At 37.8% G+C, this 11,677-nt stretch overlaps 1 protein-coding gene across 8 annotated transcripts in view; it reads left to right on the top strand.

Annotated features, from left to right (window-relative positions):
* The first annotated feature begins 581 nt into the window (after nucleotides 1-581).
* Nucleotides 582-11,677, top strand: part of Kcnt2 (potassium sodium-activated channel subfamily T member 2) — a 394,041-nt gene continuing 382,945 nt past the window's right edge. For 3 of the 8 annotated variants that reach the window (XM_087193839.1, XM_087193838.1, XM_087193832.1), the window contains exon 1: nucleotides 1,323-1,799. In XM_087193839.1, coding sequence (XP_087049965.1) covers nucleotides 1,705-1,799 — 95 coding nt within the window. In that variant the 5' untranslated portion in view covers nucleotides 1,323-1,704. Of the gene's footprint in view, nucleotides 731-1,316; nucleotides 1,800-11,677 lie in introns of those variants that run through there. The other 5 variants (XM_087193837.1, XM_087193836.1, XM_087193834.1 and 2 more) reach the window with 5 other exon arrangements.

Genomic DNA, 11,677 nt, shown 5'->3' with positions numbered 1-11,677 from the left:
GAGCATACCTCATTTAAGAATTGTTTAGAAGAATGGATGGAGTTTGAAGTCAGAGACAAAGGATATGACCATTCTCTTCCAACTACTCATCCTATTTTATACGTGACTGCATGCTTTACTGATTCCTTTCTGCATTTTAACTTTCTTTAAAACTGCCTGCTACATGACCTCCATTGAGTTTATCACGCTAAATGAATCACCATTTCTTTCATAAGCCAAACTTTTTTTTAAAACTCACTGGCTCTATTCATACTATTTCGTTTGGTTGTTTCTCATTTCATCCCTTACCTTAAGCAGGTTGTAAATGAGTCTAGAAGGTTTAGTGAATTTTCAGTGTGTTCCTCGGCCCCACTATGCATTAGTGTGTTATCACACAGGTATGTATGTCTAATCTCTTTTATGCTCTTTGATTATTGATTCTCATATTGTGCAACTTTCATTATGAACTTATTTCCCCAAGGACATTATGAGGTTCCTAACTATAGGCAGGGGCAGAGTGAAACAGTCTTTTTGTTCCCTCTGCCTAGGCTGCCAGGTAGTTAGTATTTCTGGGTCTGAATGCACCCCGCAGAAATCAGTTCCTGAAGGAAAGGGCCCTAGGGGCAGACAGAACTACAGGTAGTACAGCAGCCATCCTGTGAGCAGCAGCGGATACTGAAGAGCTCGCTCTAGGCTCTTGGTCTCCTTTGCAGTCTGACTGTGTGAGCCACTACCAGGAGCACTCTTGAAGGTAAGGTTTGCACCCTGGGATTCACATGTTGCCCGGAGGAGCGCCGCCGGCAGTAACAGTGACCTACCTGGGTTGCAGCGGGCTTTCCTAGGCATCTGAATGCTTGTCTTCAGTGGAGGCTTAAGGTGGCCCTGCATTCGCGCCTGGAGATCAGGGAAACACCTCTCCTCTTTCAGAATGTGGTGGGGGGAGGGACTTTCCTGGGGCTGGGAGCGGGGATTCCCTTTCCTGGAAGGTGCACGTTTTCCTCCCGCCCACCCGAGCTGAAGGCAACCAAAGCACAGGAGCTCCGGGCACCTCACAACACTCCCCGCGCCCCGCACCCACTTTTCCAGAGAAGGGTCTGGAACCCCTGAATCCGCTAATGAGCTCGCCCCCATTGGCTGTCCCCAAGGCACCCCCATGCCGTCACTCGTATGCTAATGAAGGCGAGGCTCATTGGCTGGGCCTCGGGCAACAGCTCGGGAGGGCCTGTGTGCGGGGAGCCGGCTTGGGCGAGCCGGGGCCGGAGCCCCCGGAGCGCCTCCGCCGGCCTGGGCTGCGTCCCTGCGCGCCGAGGACGTCCTGGAGGGGGCGTCTTTCCGCGGGCGGTTAGGACGGCGCCTCACGTCGTGCGCCGCTGCCCCTCGCCCCTCTTCCTGGGCCCCGCGCATTTGGTTCCCCTCCGGGGCGAAGTAACTTTTGCCTTCCCGCCTCCCCCGTCCTGGGCACGAGAGGCGGCGCCGAGCCTGGGGGCGGTTCCTTGGCAGCGCTGATTGGAGTCTGAGCCAGACTTTGGGTCCTGGGCTGGGTTTGCATCATCCCCATCACACCCTAGGGAGAGCGGCGCCCGCCCTGCTCCCAGCTCGGCTTCCGGCCTCAGCGACCCCCGCCCTGTCGGCCCCTCCCCGGCCCCCGGGCTCCGCGGCGGGTCCCTGCCTGCTGCCTCCCGCCCTCCATCCGTTGTTTGATGTTTCCCACTCTTCTGAGGAAGGATGGTTGATTTGGAGAGCGAAGTGCCCCCTCTGCCTCCCAGGTACAGGTTTCGAGATCTGCTGCTAGGGGACCAAGGATGGCAAAACGACGACAGGTGAGCAGAGTGGTGCAGCGTGGTTCCCTTCACACAGCTGGGAAAAAGTGACAGAGGTGGGAGGCTGAAGGGGAAGAGGAGAGGAAGGAGAGAGGCCAAAGGGAGACCGCCACCCCGGGCGAGGGAGTGAAGGAACCTGACGCCTCTCTCCATTTTGATCCGCACAGCACTTGCTATGGACAGGAACTCTTCCTTTTCACTTCGTAACTCTGGCCAGGTGTTTATTACCTTTCTCCGGGGCTTATTCTTTGGTCAGTCGTTGCTTTCCTTGGCCGTGATGATGCTGGTGTGTCAGAGGTACAGTGCATCCAAATGCCACGCAGTACTGCTGCCAAATGATGTTCAGGATTTTCCTTAGGTGTGGTTCCATGCAAGTTGATGGGAAAAGCACATTAGAAACTTAAAAATCTCCTACACCTATTTCCTTACACCTTGCCAGTGTTGTCTTGACTACTTGCCACTAGGAATTTTGATGCTGTTTAGACATTGGGAGTTTCAGATAGACAGTTGGTTTAGATATGTAACAGGTAGTTAGTGAAATTGATCACCGCTGCATAGAAAATGCTTATTTTGAAAGGGGAACTGAATATTATGAATAATGGTGTTTGTATAGCATGATGCAGCCTTTCCACGAAGTGTATTTTTAACCTGAACAGTATATATGTCTCAAAATTAAAACTAAGTTTCCAAAGTAGAATATATATTTCTAGCAAGCATATTGCTCGTGTGTTTTTATCAGTAGCATCTATGCTTTATGTAAAGTTGCAAAATTCTTCTAAGCTATCGCTACCAGATTATAAAAAGCACGTTTTGTGTTTTCATTGAATTCCATGTTTTCTAGAATAATCGTTTCATGTATCACATGCCACATTGTCTTGTTTTTAAATGGTGTATGTATAATAACTGAGCCTTTATCTCAATTAAAATGTTTCCTTGAAGTTCAGTTTGGCATTAATGTTCTATTTGAGTTAAATAAAAGGTCCATCATTGGCTAGTCTGAAATCTCTGTGTTTACCATTGGGCAATAAACCCTCCTTTCCTCAGTTCTCAGCTCCCACTCCTAACTCCTGTCCACTGCTCTAGGGACTTTATCTTGGGCATCATTCATCTTTATTGGTCTCATATTAATGATTTAAAGGGATATGGGTGTTTTGTAGGGGATAATAATTCAATTAAATTGCTTCTTTTTAGACGAAAACATATATATTAGCCAAAAATTTAAAGAACAAATACCTGAGGCATTAGCCAGTATGATTGCAACCTATGATGCTCTGATTAACTGGAGAAATCTAAAGACTATTTAAATAGATTTGCAATGGTAATTGACATTTAGGTAAACTTTATTAGCTAACATAAATGGCTGATTCATTGATTGAATTTATATTTATTTCAGGCCCTTAGAATTATAACATAGAATAGATATCTGCATTGTAGAAAGTTTGAGATGGACTGAATACATTAGAGGACATTTTTGGTCAAAGTGGTGGTAGTGTTGTTTGTATTTAAATATCATATCTATCCAAAATGCTTATTGCTCATGTGGTATTCCTCATCTTTCTAAGAATGTTGCAGAAATATTTTAGTAATTAAGAATTTGGGTTAATTGAATACTTAGTCACTGCTATATTAAAAAGTTTTGCAGTCATTTAAAATTTCTTTTATAATAAAGTTTAGGCTAGCTCAGTTTTAACTTAAAAATCAAGCCCAATTTACCATTAAAATAAAATGTTAAATATTTAAAAATATTCTACCATTTAAAAAATTAGCTGATTGTGTGGCTTCACTGAGAATTAATGTTTAATTTCAGTTCCATTTGTTGTTAATCATTAAAAGCCAGATACTCAGAATCAAAGAGACCTGTTTCAGTGTTTTCCTTATTCCCTCAGGAACCAAGTGGTTTTGGACAAGTCTTTCAGCCATTATGAGATTTGATGATTTTATTTGTATAGTTGGAATATTTACCTCATAAATAACTTTACCTCATAAAATGGTGACAAGAAGGAAAGACTAATGGTTGGTTGGCACTAAGACTGCCATGTGCTTTACCTATGCCATGTGTTATTTCAGTCAGTCCTCATATAATCCCTTAATATTAGATCATTATTTTAGGCACAGGGAAACCCAGGTCCTAGGAAATTAAATACGAGCATTCACAAATGCTTTGACTCACCAATTTGGTTTGGAAACAGAGGTGTGCAAAATTTTGCTTCCATTTGAAAACTCAGTTTGGAAATAGAGGTGTGCAAAATTTTGCTTTCATTTGAAAACTGCATGTCCAGTGGTGAACATGAACATGGCCATCTTGCCCAGAATCCTGGAACAAATTAAGTTCATGAACTGAGGCACCACTGTATTTGTCCTGGGTACTGCACCTTAAGGTAAATATGACTCCAGCTCAATTCTTTGTGACTCACATTTCTTGAGAAAGTCTTAAGGAACAAAAAAGAGAGAAACTTTTTTTCCACTTAATTTATCTGAATTTATAAGAATAAATTTTGTAGCACCTGGCATAGTTCACATACTCATCAAACATTGATCCCCCCCCTTTTTCACTTTTGATTTGTAATTTGCAGTTCTTTTCCTTATTTTTTGTTTGTTCTGTTTTTGAGATCCTGAACTAATACATAGTAAAATTATTTCTTTTGTCATAAGCAAGGTCACAAATTTCTCTCTGAAATTACGTCTGAGTAACAATCCTAAGCTAGTGACTTATCTTCTAGATTGAATTCCCACAGAGTTGAGAACACTCTTTCATATAGGAAAGGATAGATTATTTCCATCAGCAAACACTTTGAAGTGCTCAGCTCACGATCTGTGGACTTCTCCCTATGAACATCTTCTGCCTGAGTATCCCTCCCCGCCGACTAACCCAGGAACACACTCCAGTGGTGGTGAACCTATGCGTGTGTGCTGCAGCGGGCACGCAGAGACCTCTCTATTGGCACGAGAGCCAGCCCGCTCCAACATTGCCCCAGCATTGCCGCAGCAGCTGATCATTCAGGTTTAGTTGCAGTGCTGGCACTTTGTGATACATAAGTGGGTTTTGGGTTGCAGTTAGGGCACTCAGTCTCTAAAAGGTTCGTCGTCACTGAGTATCTAGGCTTACGAGGCCAGGAACAAGCCAGAGTGCCAGTGAGGGAGTTGTTTAGTCAGTGCTTTAGTTGCCTTGATCCTTTGTCAGAATCATTCTGAAACACCTTCTACATTGAGTACAAGGGGACCAAGTTCCAGTGGTCCACAGTGGCATATGGCTTAATACTGCAAGCTTTACTGGCTCCCAACACCCCTCTGCTTGATAGCTATTTTTTGAAATCAATTCTTTAATAAACTATGTTTATTTTTCTCAAGGTTGGTTTCTGGGGGAATCCAAACCGTGATGGCTGTCTTCTGGATCTGGAGTCCCATTTTAGAAAAGATGGAGTTATTGTGTTCTAACTGTGAGAAGAAGGCACTTTCTGCCTTGCTCCTCTGTATACATTTTAAGCTAAACCTTAGGACATAGTTGCCTGACATGTGAAAATAAATGAGGTATATATTAGATGCAGGAAGGAACATAAGGAGTATTACTAAAGAAGATATGGTGATAACCCTATTCAGACATAGAAAGTAGGTATTCTATACCATATATTTCCTGTGAAATAACATTGGATAGACAGGCCACCTAAATTTATATGATGCTACCTTTTAGTAGGTACCTCTCTGCTCAATAGACACATGTAGTGGGCATGGAATGTATATAGCATGAATATAATGATTTGTATTGTATATGTTTTATATATATATGTATGCATTATCTCAATGCCATCTTTATGTAATTACCTCTCCCTCATTTGCACTCTGACTTCTTTTCTGGTAGAACATAAGGGAATAGAGTTAGACATAGCAGTGCAGAGAATTTAGCATGTTGATAGAATTAGTTCTGTGATGCCACAAAGTAAGTTTGAGAAGAACATTCCTTATGCCTTGGGGATGTCTGCTGTATATATAATACACATTTATTTATTTGGCATCCTGAGTTAAAAAATCTATTTCAAATTGTTTGTGTAAATGTCTTTAATGACCATTTATCCATTCAGCTAATATTTGAATGCTTGCTACATCTCATTAACTAAGGTTTGGAAAAATATAAAGAGAAGTATGAAACAGTGCTTCTTGGTATGAAGGTCCTCACTGATATAATTAGAAGTGAATTTCCCCTAGAATATTGACAATGTTGCATATGATATGATCTCCTTGTAGAATTTCTTTTAAGACTATCAAGAAGTCTTTTAAATCTTTTAAGACTTGCATCATTTGTAGATAGTATATTTAGCATTTTATTGAAAATAAAGTAACTGAAGTCACCATATTAGATATTCTATGTATTTTGAATATAATATGTGGAATAATGAGCAGCTTTGTTATTTGATGATTGATATTATTGTGACTAAAGAGTGAATCTCAGTGGTTTCACCTGGAAGCTGTTCTGTATATGTAGACTCATTATAGTGCTAAAAGCCATTATTCTGTTTACATATTTCTATGATTTATAAAACAATAACTACTTAGAATATTCTGAATTTAGAGACTGGTAAGTTTTAGGTTTTAGACACCTACAGATGCCAGTACAAGCCTTTCTCTTCTTTCATCATGAATTAGTAATTTCCGAATTTAGAACACAATACATTTGATGTGAATAAATTGTCACAATTCCAATTACTGTTAATGGACAATTCTCAGTTGTAGTCATAGAAGATTAAGCCATTTATTTAATTAAGACCATTCTTGTTTTTGAAAGTCAAGTCAGTTGATTCAACTCTGATAATTTAAAGTGTATTTTTAATGTTTTTTGAGTAGCATTTAAAAGTAATGCATACAGATCCTGTCTGATTAAAACCATAAGAAGATTTGAACAAAAAGTACAAGTCAGTCAATTAACAGTTTACGAGTTTATAAAATAGGGAAATATTATAATAGCTTTTGAAATATGTACAATTTTTGGTATTATATATGACAAAATATATTACTATGTATAAAACAATTAAATTTTGGGAAGGGTTTTTGCATTGGCATATGGAATTTTTTTATGACACCAATTTTAACTCCCACAATAAATTGTATATTATTTTGAACAGTAGTCATTCATTTAAAAGTATTTATTATAAGTTTTTAAGTTCAGATTAAATAAGAATACTTTAAATATATCTTGAGTGTTATTAAAATGCATGAAATACTGTGTTTTTGCTGTTTGGTGATATAGTAAAATCAAGCATATACATGTAATCTCTATAAAATTGATTTAACATTTTTGATAGAAAGAGAATCTAGACAATCCTGTAATGCTTAGCACTATTAATTATGCAAAATCTCCACAAATGAGGCAATACAAGTTTAGAAACTAAAGTATTGGTGCAAAAAATGACTTTAAATATATATACTGAATAAGACGCAGAGAAAATGCCTTTTTATTGTCTGAGTAGTTAAACAAGAACTGAGACATTAGTGTTTTATATAAAGTCACATAGAGTTCTTTCCCTTTGACATTCTCTTATCAATAAAATTGAAATTTGATTTTTTAACTTATGTAAAATTTACTTTAAATATTTGAGTCCACTTAACCTCTATCATACTGAATACTTTCAACCCCTATCATACAAAATACTTTCTGTATTTAGTTAGTTTTAGTAATACCTTAAAAGTCTTGCACTTTTAGTTTTTAAATGTTCTTCCACTGGGTAGAATGTAGTAATCTCATTTCTCATATAAAATATGTAATATTTTAAAGAGATTATACTTTGCACTGAACAGTCACTTGCAACTTCAACTCCAGATGAGTGACAAAGAAAATCATTTAAATTAGCATGAGTGTTGTAACAAAATTATTAAAATATTTTCCTCCTCTATTACCAATGTAACAAAATTTCTGCACCAACAACAAAGACGATTTTAAAAAGTATGAAAAATAGTGAATAAAAATGAGAACTAAATACTTGTAACTCCCATCTTCAATTTGAAATAAAATTAAAATTAAATAATTTGTGTTATAACATGTAGCAGCAGCTGTATCATGGTTTTATCATTTTGATAATGTTAGTAGTAAATTTAGTATTTCTATTGGCCATTATAATTCATATTCTTGTTTATTAAAATGTTTTTAGAAACTCATAAATCACTTTGTCTTTGATGGTTCTTCTGGTTTTTATTAGTGTATTTAAGAATTGCTAGTGTCATCTTATTTATGTGCCAGGCTTGTCTAAATTATCCTTAGAAAATGAAGTAAAAAATATTTTTTACAGTGACATTTAACCAGTTGCTTTATCTACTTACAGTTTGAAATTAAGTTAGTCTGACCTTTTCTAAACACCACTTACTTCCTCCATGTAGATCTCCATTTAAATTAATACATTTAAAACCTCAGTATTAGATTAGTAATTAAAATTTTCTTTTCAAAAGTAATCAAAACCAAAGATAATGACTTCAAAAGACAGTTATTTTCACTTTTTGACATTCTTGTTTGCCTATGGGATATGTTTATGGGTTATGAAAAATCAGTTCTTTCCTTAAGAATCTTAATCATCAGACAGCATTCAACTTGCAATTTATGGCCGATATCTATGCAAAAATTATGAACTAATGAATAGTACAAATTGTGTTCGTAGATAACAATATATTATAGGTATTGCTCAACTTCTTTTTGAAGGTTGGATAGATATAAATATCAGCCATTTAAGAATGGATTTTTAGATATAATGTCTACAAATAAAAATGCAATATAGATTAATTCATCCTCTATTATTATAATTATTTATCATCCTGTGTGATAAACATTAAAGTCTGTTGGAGTAGGCCAATCAGAAAACTGATTGATAGAAAATTGCTGTCATACCATCATAATAAATGGTTAACATAATCACTATATTAGTAAACCCAATTCTATTTTTGCTAATTAGCGTCTCCATGAATAAAATTCTGGCAGAGTTGTAGAGACCTGAGTCTTTCTCTTTTAAAAATTATCCCATCCCATTTTAAAATATCCTGTAGAAATCCATAATAGTAAACAACTACCAAATGTCAAGAAGTACACTAATCACTACAATAAAATCATGAACAAATTTGTCCTAGTTCTGACCACTGTAAAATTTACAGTAGTAGAAACAGACATTCATTCTTCTTTTTAAATCCCAGGAACAGACTTTGCAAATGATTGTGGTAGGCTCTGGAGAACATTGTTAGATGCACTGGGAAAGCAAGATGGGAGGGCCTTGGGCAGTCTGGCAGATGAGAGTTGTGGTTTGGGGAATTTTTAAAGAAATTCATGTTGAAATTACAGTTGAAGGCTAAGATGTTGAAGGCTAAGATGTTAGTAGATGAAATGGGAGAAGACTCTTTTATTCTAAGGACCATGCTGTATAAATGGCCAGCAGAAAATGAGAACAAGGTCTTTTTAGGGATCTTAGGAAGGTCGGACATTTGGAGATATGGGCCTGGAGTTCAGGATCCTATCCTGAGCAGCAGAACATAAACTAGGGCTTACAGTAGCTTTGCTGCAGTGTTCCATAGCTATAGAGAGAGCAGAGAAGGCAAAGGTGGGCCAAGGGCACTGACAAAATTTCATCTTCAGTACACAGTCACAGTTGGTAGCATGGAGTTGTAGGTGGATAACAAGGGAAGTTAGGGGATTTGCAGACTGTCTTATATTGATAAAGTAGAGATGTACAAGTAGGCCCAGAAACTTCTCTGTATAGAAATGTGAATAGTGTGTGAAGTTTTTAAAGTTTTAAAAATTTTAAGCAAATGACCAAACTTTGCAACAAACAAATTACACATAGATGGGTGCTTTCTTCTTGCAATTAAATAAAATATAAAGCATAATTAATTTTTCACTATTTAATATAATTCACGTTAAATATTTAAATATACATTAACATATAATCATCATACTTCATTTCAATTTTCATAGAAAACAAGAAATTCACTACATCAAACTTGCGAGCTTTGCTTTGCTAGCCAAATTGCATTAGTTTTTTGGCTGATAAAGTAACCACTATACTGACTTTTCTAATATCATGTATTGTGTTACTGTAGTTTTCTTAATTAAGCATCTTCGTGTTCATAAACAAAAACTGGTTGCTCGGGAGCTGATGTTCCCTCACATGCCCTGTGTCCAACCCGCTCCCATCTTCAGTGTATATTGAGCTTTATGATTGGTCCCAGTGTCTGGATATTGGAAGCCTGCAGGTCATTGGATATTTGATTGCACACCTCTCATGTAGAAGAGAGATCATGTACATGCTTGAAGCAGATGAATAGAAACCTAGACTTCATGAAAGAACAAACCACAGAAAATAGCACTGCATCCTTTGGCTCCAGATGCAGAAAGAAAGAAGCAGGTGTACAGATTAAAAATTTCTTTTTTTGTTGTTTTTTTTGTTACCGGGGATTGAACTTGGGACCTTGCGCTTGTGAGGCAGGCTGTGGACAGATTAGAAATTTCTGACCTTGAGTCCTCAATATCCAGGTACAACTAGAACAACTGACTCACAGACGGAGTTTGATTTCAAGGGAGAACCACTGTACATACTCGGAAAGATAAATCTTTCACATAAACTAAATCGGAGAGTGCACCAAGTGGCATTAGATTTATTTGTGTCTTTTGATTGGGAGGAGGACTTGACTTTAGAGTCAGCAGTGGAGAAGTTAGAACCTGGTAAAACCTACTTGCTTGAAACAAATAGAGGAAAAATCCAGGCTGAAGAGGATCATTAGCATGAAAGGGAGACCAAGGACAATGAGATTTCTCTATATAGTTTTCAACTGAATTTTGAATTGATCATATCTATCTTCATCTGTTTTGAGAAATGGAAACAGTGAAGACAGTAGAAAGAGCAACGGAACTGTCCAACTTGGCTGATCTAAAGGAGACAGTGGCTGACAGCCGACCTCCGACTCTTGACCCTTTGCCTCTTCAGAGTCTTAGCTTGATCTCTCTTCCACACTCTACTTCCGTGGTTTCAGCACTATTGTAATTATGCCATCTCTTGAAAGACAGCAAATCATTTCCTTCTGTGTATTCATTCCTTGAACTCAGAGTTGTATTACTTCCAATTTTCGCAATATGTAAATATGCGTGAGAAATGGACTTTGCAATGCTAAGCCAAAAATACACAGTGAATCTAAGAAATAAAGGACTGGTTGTTCTTGGTTTTCTTGGCACTGGACTCACACAGAATCATAATGATGAATCGCTATTACAAGGGCACACTTAACCCATCTTGTAAATCACTGTTGGAACAGGGATAAAAGTGGATTAACACATTTCAACCTCATTTAACTTCCTGTGGGAAAACTCACAGATTGTCCACATTGCAAACAACCAGTTACTAACAACAGGGGCCAGATGTGTGGTTTAATAACGGACAGCCTGCTGTCTCCAGTCCGTCAAGAACTGAAATACCACTGAGTCCCCCGGGAATCAGCTAGGTGGTCAGCAAGCTGCACAGGTACCATTAAAGATGACGGTAATGACTCCAGTCAGTGCCATGCTGTGTGGTGACTATACTGCAAAGTATAGATGGGGGCTTTCAATATGTTGTTCCTATATCTTGCCTGTAGCCCACAAGTGAGTTCACATGCTAGTTCACTGGTTGAAACTGAAAATGTGGAGAATACTATGAAAATACATGGTAATATTGAATTTAATATTTATCGTAAGACAGTGGATGCTTACTAAAGGCTTAGTATAGGTCAAATACTGTTCTAAGTGTTTTAGTGTTTTATTAATATTTATATCAGCTCAGAGGAATTCTTTTATTTTTTCCATTTGTATATGAATCACCCAAGGTACTGAAATACATAATTTTTAAAACACGTAGCCCATGAAAGGCAGAATCAGAATGTAA

Source organism: Heterocephalus glaber, unplaced genomic scaffold (assembly GCF_053883595.1).
Source record: "Heterocephalus glaber isolate CG9 unplaced genomic scaffold, H.glaber_assembly_v1.0 deba00001600, whole genome shotgun sequence".
Classification (NCBI taxonomy): Eukaryota; Metazoa; Chordata; class Mammalia; order Rodentia; family Bathyergidae; genus Heterocephalus; species Heterocephalus glaber.
Note: the sequence above shows the minus strand (reverse complement) of the source record. Positions and strands in the feature narration are given on the sequence as shown.